This window comes from Nicotiana tabacum, chromosome 16 (genome assembly GCF_000715075.1).
Source record: "Nicotiana tabacum cultivar K326 chromosome 16, ASM71507v2, whole genome shotgun sequence".
Classification (NCBI taxonomy): domain Eukaryota; kingdom Viridiplantae; phylum Streptophyta; class Magnoliopsida; order Solanales; family Solanaceae; genus Nicotiana; species Nicotiana tabacum.
This window is the reverse complement of record NC_134095.1, coordinates 2,398,888-2,411,047: the sequence shown is the minus strand read 5'-3', so window position 1 is coordinate 2,411,047 and position 12,160 is coordinate 2,398,888. Positions and strand designations below refer to the sequence as shown.

The 12,160-nt window shown below is 37.0% G+C and overlaps 1 protein-coding gene across 1 annotated transcript; it reads left to right on the top strand.

The window, feature by feature from the left end:
- The first annotated feature begins 4,592 nt into the window (after positions 1–4,592).
- On the top strand, positions 4,593–11,568 carry LOC142170633 (phenylcoumaran benzylic ether reductase TP7-like). The gene is made up of 5 exons (XM_075232543.1): positions 4,593–4,858; positions 5,083–5,207; positions 10,059–10,306; positions 10,943–11,146; positions 11,235–11,568. The coding sequence occupies exons 1-5, from the start codon at positions 4,676–4,678 to the stop codon at positions 11,399–11,401; spliced, it is 927 nt and encodes a 308-aa protein (XP_075088644.1). The 5' UTR covers positions 4,593–4,675; the 3' UTR covers positions 11,402–11,568.
- The last annotated feature ends 592 nt before the right edge of the window (positions 11,569–12,160 follow it).

The following is a 12,160-nucleotide window of genomic DNA, read 5'->3' as shown; positions in this document are numbered from 1 at the left end:
ATTTATTTAACATTCAAAATTTTAATATTCAATATTTAATATCGAATATAGCTTGCTTATATATATATATATAGACACACACATATATCTGATATCGAATGTAGCTTATATATACTATACTATATTATACTATATTATATATAGTGTAATATGTAATAATTTAGAAATCAGTTCCGACCGATTTTGGTCGGTAATGTCCAGTCAAACGGTCAAATTATAATTAATAGTACCGACCAAAAAATTTTGACCGACTTCGATCGGAAATTTCTAATTAAGAACAGTTGCAGTGGGGTTCTTCCCCATTTTTCTCTTTACTCTTTCTCTCTTCCGTCTTCCACATCTGAAAATCCTCCCCTAAATCACTTCACCACTCTCTTCTCACCCAAAATCAAATCCCCCACTTCGTCTCTCCCGCGCCACCACTATTTTTCCACTGCCATAGAAGGCCGCCCCACAACTGCTCCAAAATCATACTCCTCTCCTCTCTTTTAAGGTTAGTTATCTATATTTGTTAATTTTAATTATTTAAGTTCTTTCAATTGTATAAATTAGGATTTACAATTTTGGATTTTGGGATTATTTCAATAGTATGATTACATGGTCATGATTTTTGGAGTAGTACTATATGAAACTCCAAAAAATAATCAGATTCTTTCTTACATATTTTCAAATGAGTTTAATTTTTATATTCTAACAATGTGAAAAAAATTACAATTCAATGTCACTTTAAATGTAATTCCAAAAGGTAACTTCACATAATCAGTGAAGTTGCTAATGTTAAGTAATGTTTTTTATTAGTGTGTATATCGTAGTTGGATGTATAATAGGGTTTTTGTCTAATTTATTATTTTAGATTTTAATTTATTATTATATTAGTGCTTATTGCTTTAGAAAATTAGGTTTAACTAATTATGCTAGATTAATTGAGTGTGCTAATAAATTATACTTTATTATGTAACTTAATTCTATAAATTAATTTGAATTATGATTAATAAGACATGTAATTTATTTGTTCTTTATGTAGATGGAATATCGTATTGGATGTATAATAGGAATTATCCTAATTGTCAGTTTTTTAGGGAGGAATTTATAGAAGGGGTTAAGAAATTTATTAGGAATTTAAAGAGAGATAGAACAATTTGGTACTCTTCAAGTTCAGCTAGAAAAGAGGGACGAACAATTTAATCTCCTTCAAGGTCAGCTGGTTAATCTTCTTGCTAGTGGTGCTTTCCCCATTCTCCGGTCTCGTAAGCCTTTCCCATGTGCTAATCCTTCTCGTCGTGATCCTTCGAACCATGTCGACGATGAAAGTTCTAGTAGTGAAAATGGAGATGATGCAATAAAAAACACTCATAGAATGGTGTGTATTCCTAAACGTAATATTGAACTTGTCAATATTTAGTTGGGACTAGTTTTGAATGATGATTGTATTGTTGATATTATTTTGTTATTGAACATTTGTATAGTTGTTGTTGTGGTTGGCGTTGTTGTTGTTGTTATTAGTGTTATTGTTATGGTTGTTATTAGCGTTGTTGGTTAATTGTTGTTGTTAGTTAGTTAATTGTTGTTGTTGTTAGTTAATTGTTGTTATTGGTGTTAGTTAATTGTTGTTATTAGTTAAGTTAATTGTTGTTGTTGTTAGTTAATTGTTATTGTTATTATTAGTTAATTATTGTTAGCAATGTAATGCTGTGTCACGACCCAAAATACGACCCGTCGTGATGGCACCTATCGATGATACTAGGCCAGCCGACATTACCAAAACGCTTTCAACAATGACCAGAAATAAAACAAGACTTTCAAAATAAATGAAATCTTTGACATAAAACGGGGTGAACCCCAAAACATAAGCGCGGAAATAAAGCCCGACATTGGGGTATCACTAGTCATGAACATCTAACATAACCGATTCAAAAGTAACAAGACTAGCATAGTCTAGAATCCAAATACAGTAAATAAGGAAAGATAGGGAAGAAGAAAGCAGGGCTGCGAACACCGGCAGCTATGTCGCAATCTCCAATGACCAGCTACGGGTACTATCAACATTCACTGCGTCCAACAACTCCTAGATTTGCACACGAGGTGCATGGAGTAACGTGAGTACGCCAACTCAGTAAGTAACAATAATAAATAAGGAACTGAAGATAGTGACGAGTTACACAGTTTTAGTTCATTTAAATAATTTTAGAAAGGAAAATAGTCATGCTTCCCAAGTTCCGATAAATTAAATCAAATCAGTTTATTTCAGGAAAGTTCAAGTAAAATCAGATAAAAATATCTTTCAATAGTCTTCAAAATATGGATATAAGGCAATTGTGTACATCAATAATATAAGTATCTCTCAATCCTCCCAATCACTCCAACCTCACAATCAATTATTCCTCACAATCACTCGGCACTCGCACTTAGTAGGTACCTGCGCTCACTGGGGGTGTGCAGACTCCGAAGGGACTCCTTCAGCCCAAGCGCTATAACAAACCAATCATGGCATAAATCAATCAGGGTCACAGCCTCACTCAATCATAAATCAATAAAACATGTTGCGGTGTTCAGACTGATCCCATAAATATCCTCACAATCAGGCCCTCGGCCTCACTCAGTCATTAATCTCTCCAGCCGCTCGGGCTCTCAGAAATCAGAAAAATCAGCCCAAACAACAATAACATGAAGTATCAGATAGAATATAGAGACTGAGAAATGATATACGAGTAAAAACTATGATTGAGTACAAATAGCATTTAATAGACAATTCAACATGTAACGCGGCCCCTACGGGACCCAACAGTGCCAACATATAGCCTAAACATAGTTTCTAACATGATTTACAGTCAATCTTTCATAACACATAGGCAGCATAGAGCTAACAGCATGTTGTTCAACTTTACAGTTTCTACGGGACGTACCAAGTGACAATCCGTTCGGTACACGCCCACACGCCCGTCACCTAGAATGTGTGTCACCTCCAAAAATAGTCACACAATTCGGGGTGTCATACCCTCAAGACCAGATTTACAACTATTACTTACCTCAATTTGAGCAAAATTCTATTCCGCAATGCCTTTGCCTCTCGAATCAGCCTCCAAACGTCCCGAATCAAGCCAAAAGTAATACAATACAATTAATATACGCCAAGGAACCAATTTCACAAGAAAAATTACTTAATTGGACACAAATCCCGAAATCGATTCAAACCTGGCCTCCGGACCCACGTCTCGAAATCCGACAAAAATTACAAAACTAGAAAGCTCATTCACTCACGAGTCTACCCATACCAATTTCATCAAAATCCGACATTATTTGGTCCCTCAATTCTCCAAATTACTCTCTCCAAAATCCCAAGTCTTAACCCCTTATTTCACTTCAAAAAGCCTACTAATTAAGTGGGAAATCAATGGAAAAATATCGTAGCTAATGATAATAGAGCTCAAGCAACTTACCTCAGTGAAAACTCTTTAATCCCCTTCAAAAATCACCCCAAAAGCTCCAAGATCCGACTTGAAAATGGTGGAAATGAGCAACAATTCGCGAGGCCTCCTTTTTATACTTTCTACCCAGTGAACTCGCACCTGCGTCCAGATCCCTGCTTCTGCGATGCCGCACCTCCAGAATTCCCATCACGGGTGCGAAAGTCACTTAAAAATCCAGACTCCGCATCTGCGGCAAAATCTCGCACCTGCGCATCTTTGTCCGCTTTTGCGGAACCAACCAACTTCCTTACTTCTGAATCTGCGCCTCAGGTCTCGCAGATGCGCCCGCCTTCTCGCACCTGCGGTTCCAGTTAAAGTCCCATATGGCCGCATCTGCAACTCATATGTCGTTGATGTGGTCTCGCACCTGTGTCTCCTACTTCGCAGGTACGGACGACACTAGAAAAAGCAGTTGATCAGCTGTATTTCCAAGTTCCAAACTCCCCGTTAGCCATTCGGAATCACCCCGAGCCCCTTGGGACCTCAACGAAACATACCAACAAGTCATATAACCCCATATGAACTTAGTCGAACCTTCGAATCACTCAAAACAAAATCAAAACACCAAATTACCCTCAGATTCAAGCCTAAGAACTTATATATTTAAAATTCCGACCGATTTCGGTCGGCATTTGAAAATTAAATAAAAAAATTTAATTAATAATGACTGATTTCGTTCGGTAAATGCAGTTTGGTGTCAGTCAACGCATTGAATAAACCGACAGTTTTCGGTCGGAATTTTTTGACTAATTTCGGTCGCAACACGTTAGTGACCATCATTTTTCCTACTAATTCAAAATATTATGCCACATATGTTGAAACATAGAGAATAGAATTATACGCATACTTTAAAATTTTGAATGCGATTTTCTAGTGGAAATTACATTTTTTTATATCACATGTTACCTAAAAATAACTATAAATAACTTTTACAAAGAGTGAAATTAATAACCTAAGTCGTGAATAATCCACTTACATATAAAAAAAACTTTACACTATCTAAATCGTGAATAATTGCCCCTCAAAGAAAGCAAGACAATTAGTTAGAGGGTTAGTTGGAACACCGAGGTCATTTTGGTACTTACACACACCTAGCTCGGTGCATAAAATGATGTTGCCTCAGCATGCTTTGATGCCACAACCAAATTCTTGAGAAGGCTCATTCAACTTCACTTTTACACCCACTGAAATTAATCTCTACTTTTCAAATGGCTGAGAAAAGCAAAGTTCTGATCATTGGAGGAACTGGATATATTGGAAAATTTGTAGTAGAAGCAAGTGCAAAATCTGGACACCCCACCTTTGCTTTGGTTAGAGAGAGCACACTTTCTGACCCTGTTAAGAGTAAAATTGTTGAGAATTTCAAGAATTTGGGTGTCACTATTCTTCATGTATGTATATATAGTGCATTAATTCTTTCTTTTTATGCAAAACAAAATGTGGAAAACGAATATTTCTAATACAAGGTAGGGGTAAGATTTGCGTATATTCCATCCTCCCCAAACTCCACACATGGGATCACACTGGACTTGTTGTTGTTTGTTGTAAAATGAGGAAAAATAATTGAAATTAAAATTTTACATGCAAGTAATTGTAAATTTCTTGTTTTGAACAGGGTGATTTATATGATCATGAGAGTTTGGTGAAGGCTATAAAGCAAGTGGATGTTGTAATATCAGCAGTAAGTCATATGCAATTGGCTGATCAAGACAAGATCATTGCTGCTATCAAAGAAGCTGGGACTTTGGCATTTTGCCAAACTTCAACAAATCTCCACCTTGGCAAAATTCCACATTTTCAATTCTCTCTCAATAACAAATTTTGGTTGTGTCTTCATCTTCAATCTTCAGTGTTCAACAATGTTGATCAAATCCAAACAATGTTGAAACTTGACCGCAGTCACCACCTTTGTCAGCATATCAGCAGGATTCTCTGTAGTATGAATTTTCTTCACCGTGACTCCACCTTCTTCTATGATTTCTCGTACGAAATGATACCGAACATCAATGTGCTTCGTCCTTGCATGATAAACTTGGTTCTTCGCTAATTGAATAGCACTTTGACTATCACAAAAAATTGTGATACCTTTTTGTTCAACACCAAGCTCCTTTAGCAATCCTTGAAGCCAAATTGCCTCTTTCACAGCATCTGTAATAGCCATGTACTCTGCCTCTGTTGTAGACAAAGCAACTGTTGACTGCAAAGTAGACTTCCAACTAACTGGTGCCTTTGCAAAAGTAAACACATAACCAGTAGTTGATCTTCGTTTGTCCATATCACCCGCAAAATCTGAGTCACAATATCCAACTACAGACTGATTGTCTTCCTGCTCAAAAACTAACCCGACATCTACAGTATTATGAATATACCGTAGAATCCACTTCACAGCTTGCCAATGCTCCTTCCCTGGATTGTGCATATATCTGCTAATAACTCCAACAGCTTGTGAAATGTCAGGCCTTGTGCAAACCATTGCATACATCAAGCTACCAACAACATTTGCGTATGGTACCTTTGACATATACTCTCGTTCAGCTTCATCCATTGGCGACATAGTAGTACTTAGCTTAAAATGGGAAGCAAGTGGAGTACTAACTGGCTTAGTCTTGTCATCTATGCCAAAACGTTGAAGTACTCTCTTCAAATATTCCTTTTGAGATAAACAGAGTTTCTTTGAACGTCTATCTCTAATTATCTCCATGCCAAGAATTTTCTTTGCCTCACCCAAATCCTTCATCTCGAACTCCTTCTTCAGTTGAATCTTCAACTTATCAATTTCTTCCAAATTCTTGGAAGCTATCAACATATCATCAACATATAGGAGAAGATATACAAAGGAACCATCTTTAAGCTTGTGCAAATACACACAATGATCGTATTTGCTTCTCTTGTACCCTTGCCGCAACATAAACTCGTCAAATCGCTTGTACCATTGTCTAGAAGATTGTTTCAATCCGTACAACGATTTTTCAAGTTTGCACACCATATTTTCTTTTCCAGCAACTTTGAATCCTTCTGGCTGAGTCATGTAGATTTCCTCCTCCAAGTTTCCATGTAAAAACGCAGTTTTTACATCCAACTGAACTAGTTCCAAATCCAATTGTGCTACCAAAGCCAACATAATTCTAATGGAGGAATGTTTTACAACTGGAGAAAACACTTCATTGTAATCAATTCCCTCCTTTTGAGCATATCCTTTGGCCACCAATCTTGCTTTGTAGCGAACATCTACTTGGTTAGGAAATCCTTCCTTCTTTGCAAATACCCATTTGCACCCAATTGCTTTCTTTCCCTTCGGGAGATTGGCCAATCTCCATGTATGATTCTGATGAAGGGACTGTATTTCATCATTCATGGCAATCCTCCACTTATCTTCTTCTGAACTTTGGACAGCGTCTTTATAAGTAGTAGGAACATCATCAGCTACAATTGAGGTTGCACAAGCAACCGTCTCTATGAGACGAACAGGTTTCGTTATTGTTCTTTTTGGCCTGCTGGTTGCTATTGATTCAAGTTGTTGTTGAGATTCCTGAGTTGGAATCTCCTCTACTGGCTCTCCTTCCAGAGGGTAATCTTCATTTGTTTCCTCTTCTGCTTCTTGTGTAGGAAAAATAAATTTTCCCTCAAACTCCACCTGCTTAGAAGCACCTTCATTTTGTTTGGTATCTTCTGTTACCTTATTTACCATAGCAAATTCATCAAAGGTAACATCTCTGCTGAATATTACTTTCTTTGTCATAGGATACCATAAGCGATATCCTTTGACTCCAGAAGTAATTCCCATAAAAATAGCCTTCTTTGCCCTTGGATCCAATTTTGACTCCGTCACATGATAATATGCAGTTGAGCCAAACACGTGCAAAGAGTTATAATCTACAGCAGGTTTTCCATACCATTTTTCAAATGGTGTTTTGCCATCAATAGCAGCAGATGGTAGACGATTAATGAGGTGGCATGCATATGTAATTGCCTCAGCCCAAAATTCTTTGCCCAAGCCAGCATTGGACAACATACACCGTACCTTCTCCAGCAAGGTCCGGTTCATACGTTCTGCCACTCCATTCTGTTGTGGTGTATGTCTAACAGTGAAGTGTCGGACGATGCCATCATTTTCACAGACCTTATTGAAATGATCATTTTTATATTCACCTCCATTGTCTGTGCGAATACACTTGATCCTCCTGCCTGTTTGATTCTCCACCATCGTCTTCCATTTGAGAAAAATTCCCAGCACTTCATCTTTGTTTTTCATTGTATACACCCACACTCTTCGAGAAAAATCATCAACAAAGGTTACAAAATAGTGCTTCCCACCCAATGAAGGTGTTTTGGAAGGACCCCAAACATCAGAGTGTACATAATCCAAAATGCCTTTAGTATTATGGATCGCTGTACCAAATTTAACCCTTGTCTGTTTCCCTTTAACACAATGCTCACAAAAATCCAAGTTGCAAGCCTTTACTCCTTTTAACAATCCTTGATCTGATAGAGTTTTCAAGGATTTTCCTCCAGCATGTCCCAAGCGCATGTGCCATAGCTTGGTTGCTTCTGCCTCTTTGTCGTCACTGGATGTTACTGTCGCTGTCCCAATAACTGTACTGCCACGATAGCGGTACATATTATTATTCTTCCGATTAGCCTTCATTACCACTAGTGCACTGGAGCATACTCTCATCACTCCATTTTCTGCAATGATTTTGAACCCTTTTGATTCTAGGGCTCCCACAGAGATGAGATTCTTCTTCAAATCCGGTACATATCGAACATCTATCAATGTTCTGATCATTCCATCATGGTTCCTTAATCGTATTGAACCAATGCCATATGAGGTAAGAGGGCTGTTATCCGCTGTGTGGATGACTCCATATTCTCCTTCTTGAAATTCCATGAACCAGTCCCTGTTGGGACACATATGATAGCTACAAGCCGAGTCCATCAATCGTATGTCTGATGATGTTGATGACTCTGTTGTAACTAATGAGAAGTCTGAATCATCACAATCAGCTACATTTGAATCCATAATAGCCTTTCCATTATTATGTTTGGCCTTATTCTTCAACTTCGGACAGTCTTTCTTCCAGTGCCCTTTTTCTCGACAAAAGGCACATTCATCTTTACTGGGTCTGGATCTTGACTTGGATCTTCCCTTCTTTGTCCTCGTTTGATTTTGAGGACGACCCCTCACAAACAGTGCTTCTCCTTCTCCGCCCTTCTGTTTTTCTCGCTTTCTTTGTTCATAGCTGTACAAAGCTGAACAAACTTCTCTGAGAGAAATTTCGTCATTTCCATGGAGTAGAGTAGTTTCAAGGTGCTCGTACTCATCAGGAAGTGACGCCAACAACATTAAGGCCAAGTCACCATCATCATAAGTTGTATCCATATTTTGCAAATCTGTGACCAACTTATTGAAACTGGTGATATGTTCATTCATCGTGGTACCAGGAACATAGGTGAAGTGAAACAGTCTCTTCTTCATGTACAATTTATTTTGACTGTTTTTCTTCAAAAATTTATCCTCCAGTGCTTTCCATAATTTACTTGCAGAAGTTTCCTTTGTGTATGGATATTTCTGCTCTCTAGCAAGGTAGGATCGAATGGTACCGCAAGCAACACGGTTGATAATTCTCCAATCTTCTTCTCCAATAACATCTGGTTTCTTTTCTTCAATGGCCAGATCTAGCCCTTGTTGAAAAAGGACATCTAGAACCTCGCCTTGCCACATCCCAAAATGTCCGGACCCGTCAAAAATTTCTACCGCAAATTTCGCATTTGACACAATTCTTGTCATAAGCGAAGATGCCAATGATGACGTATTGTTGACACTTGATGTAGATTCTTCTTGTTTATTGTCCCCCATATTTGACACAAATATTATTTAATAGCTGACGACACAAATCAAGATTATTTCCTTTCTGATGTAGAAGATCAGACTAAGCTGCAACTACAGAGCATACTCAGACAGAACCTTGACTCAGTTACCAAGATAAATCTTTTCTGATGTGGAAGATCAGACTATGCTGCAACCACAGAGCATACTTAGACAGTAACTTGGCTCTGATACCAATTGTTGCGGAAGCCAAATGTATATAGTGTGAATAAGTCACAACTACTATACCAAAAATTATGACAGCCACCAAATAATAAATAAGACAATAAAACAATAATAAAGGGAACACCAGAATTTACGAGGTTCGGCTAATTTTGCCTACTCCTCGGACACAACCAATATTTTATTTCACTCCAAAAATACAAGTGAAATAATACTAAAGAGAGAAGATACAAATGCCTTAAACAGATGAGAAGGCAAATGAGAGGTGTGTCTCAATCCTAAACATTAGGCCTTCTTTTATAGGGGAAAAATCCCCCCCAAACTTAACTCCCAACCAATGTGGGACTTTGGCATTTTGCCAAACTTCAACACGCTGCAGGCGGATTCAGAATATAAATTTGATATATTTCGCCTTTTATTATTATTGAATTCACTAATTTTTGGATTTATGGGTTCAGAATTTAATACTTGTTGAAAGTTTAGTAGTTCTTTACATTTATATTTAATTACATAATGTTCATGGGGCTAAATAATCTTATTTAAAATTTTCAGAGATTTTTCCCTTCAGAGTTTGGTATGGATGTTGATAAGGCCAATACAGTGGAACCAGTAAAGTCTTTAGTTGATGCAAAAGCCCAAATTCGTAGAGCTACCGAGGCTGAAGGAATTCCTTATACTTATGTCTCCAGCGACTGTTTAGATGGTTTTTTCTTAGCAAATTTGGTCCAACCAGAAGCCACTGCTCCCCCTAGAGACAAAATCATCATTCCTGGAGATGGAAACGTTAAGGGTATGTGGAAAAAAATTCCTTATCCACTATGTTTTGCGGACTCTTTAAATACCGTCGTACTCGTGTCAGATCCTTCAAAAATACATTAATTTTGAAGGATTCCTCACGCGCAGAACCGGATCCAGGATTTAAACTTTATGGGTTTAACTTTTAAGATTTTTAGCATTAAACCTGTTATATTTTTAAGTTATGGGTTCATGTCTACTATTTATTATAATTTCAGTAAGGTTTTACACATAAACTTATGATCTGCACTGAAAGTTATGGGTTCGGTTGAACCCGTACCTGCAATCAGTGGCGTAGCAATATAGAGTGAAGGGTGTTCAACTTCCTTCATCGGAAAATTACACCAAGTATATAAAAAATTATACTATGTATAAAGGTCAAAAATTACTTTTCATAGATATATATATATTAAACTTGAACATCCTTTGTAAAAATTCTGGCTTCACCATTGCCTGCGATTGTACATCCGCTCGTGGTCACGTACTGACTAATATTTTTAGAGAGTTCGAGTAACATAACTTATTCGTGCCCACCACTATTAGGTGGCGACTCTATTGATTTGAAAGAAAACAAGTTCATGGCAAAATGTCTCATTTTTGCATACTTTTCCTTTTTTTTCTTTCTTTGCAGCTGTGTTCAATGAGGAACATGACATTGGCACCTACACTATTAAAGCTGTTGATGACCCGAGAACGTTGAACAAAACCCTCTATATTAAGCCTCCCAAAAACACACTATCGTTCAATGAGTTAGTGGCTATGTGGGAGAAAATGATTGGTAAAACTCTGGAGAAAATCTATATTCCAGAGGAGCAAATTCTCAAAGACATCAATAGTCAGTAATCTTATTCTTTAATCAAGATTTTTTTCTCAATTAAGATTTGGTAATTAATTATGACGTTGTATATTGTATACTATTGCAGCATCTCCTTTTCCAAACAATGTCGCTTTGGCGCTTAACCACTTAACATTTGTAAAGGGTGATCTAACTAATTTTGTGATTGAGCCAGCGTTTGGGGTTGAGGCTTCGGAACTTTATCCAAATGTCAAGTACACCACTGCGGAGGAGTACCTTGTTCAATTTGTCTAATATTCACACGTTTGATGTCTCCGATCACTCAAAATCAATAATTATAAGTGTCTGTCACCTATGTTAATAAAGACATGTATTAACTGAGCCATGTAGAATGGTTTTTATCATCCATTGTGAGTACTATAATGAAATTACAGAAAATGATAAAACATTTTTGTCTTTTATGTGATGCTCGCTTATTCAAATTCCTATACTAGTTTGTAAGATCCTGCAATCAGATAAAATATGTGAGTAACGTGTGTTTCCTGTGCTTCATTGACGACCCTAATCTCCACTTTATTTATTTTTTTCTCGTGAAAGATGATATGGTTAGAAAAAAGTGACAAAATAAGATTTATATATTAGTCGTTAAATTTATTTATTTTTAGAATCGAATTTTAATCATTAGGATTCAAATATCTTAATCTATTAACACATTCTAATATTCAGATGTGTATTCCGCTTATATTAATCATAGAGTCGTCAATATGGGCTTGGTTTGATGGGTCATCCCAGCCCGTGATTTAATAAGGTTGGACTAAGATTTTTTGAGCCCATTTAAAAATGAGGCTTTTAAGCCCGGCCCAAGTATGCCCGTGGCCCATGAGGCTTGACCGAGGCTGAGCTGGGGTGCCCCGTGGCTTAATAAACATATTTAATTAAAAATATAAAAATACAGGAAACTAAAAATAACAAGATGAGTAGTCCAGTCTTAAACTTATAATATCTTTTATGTGAATTTAAATATTTTTTGTTCTTAAAATTTTGTTTATTTCT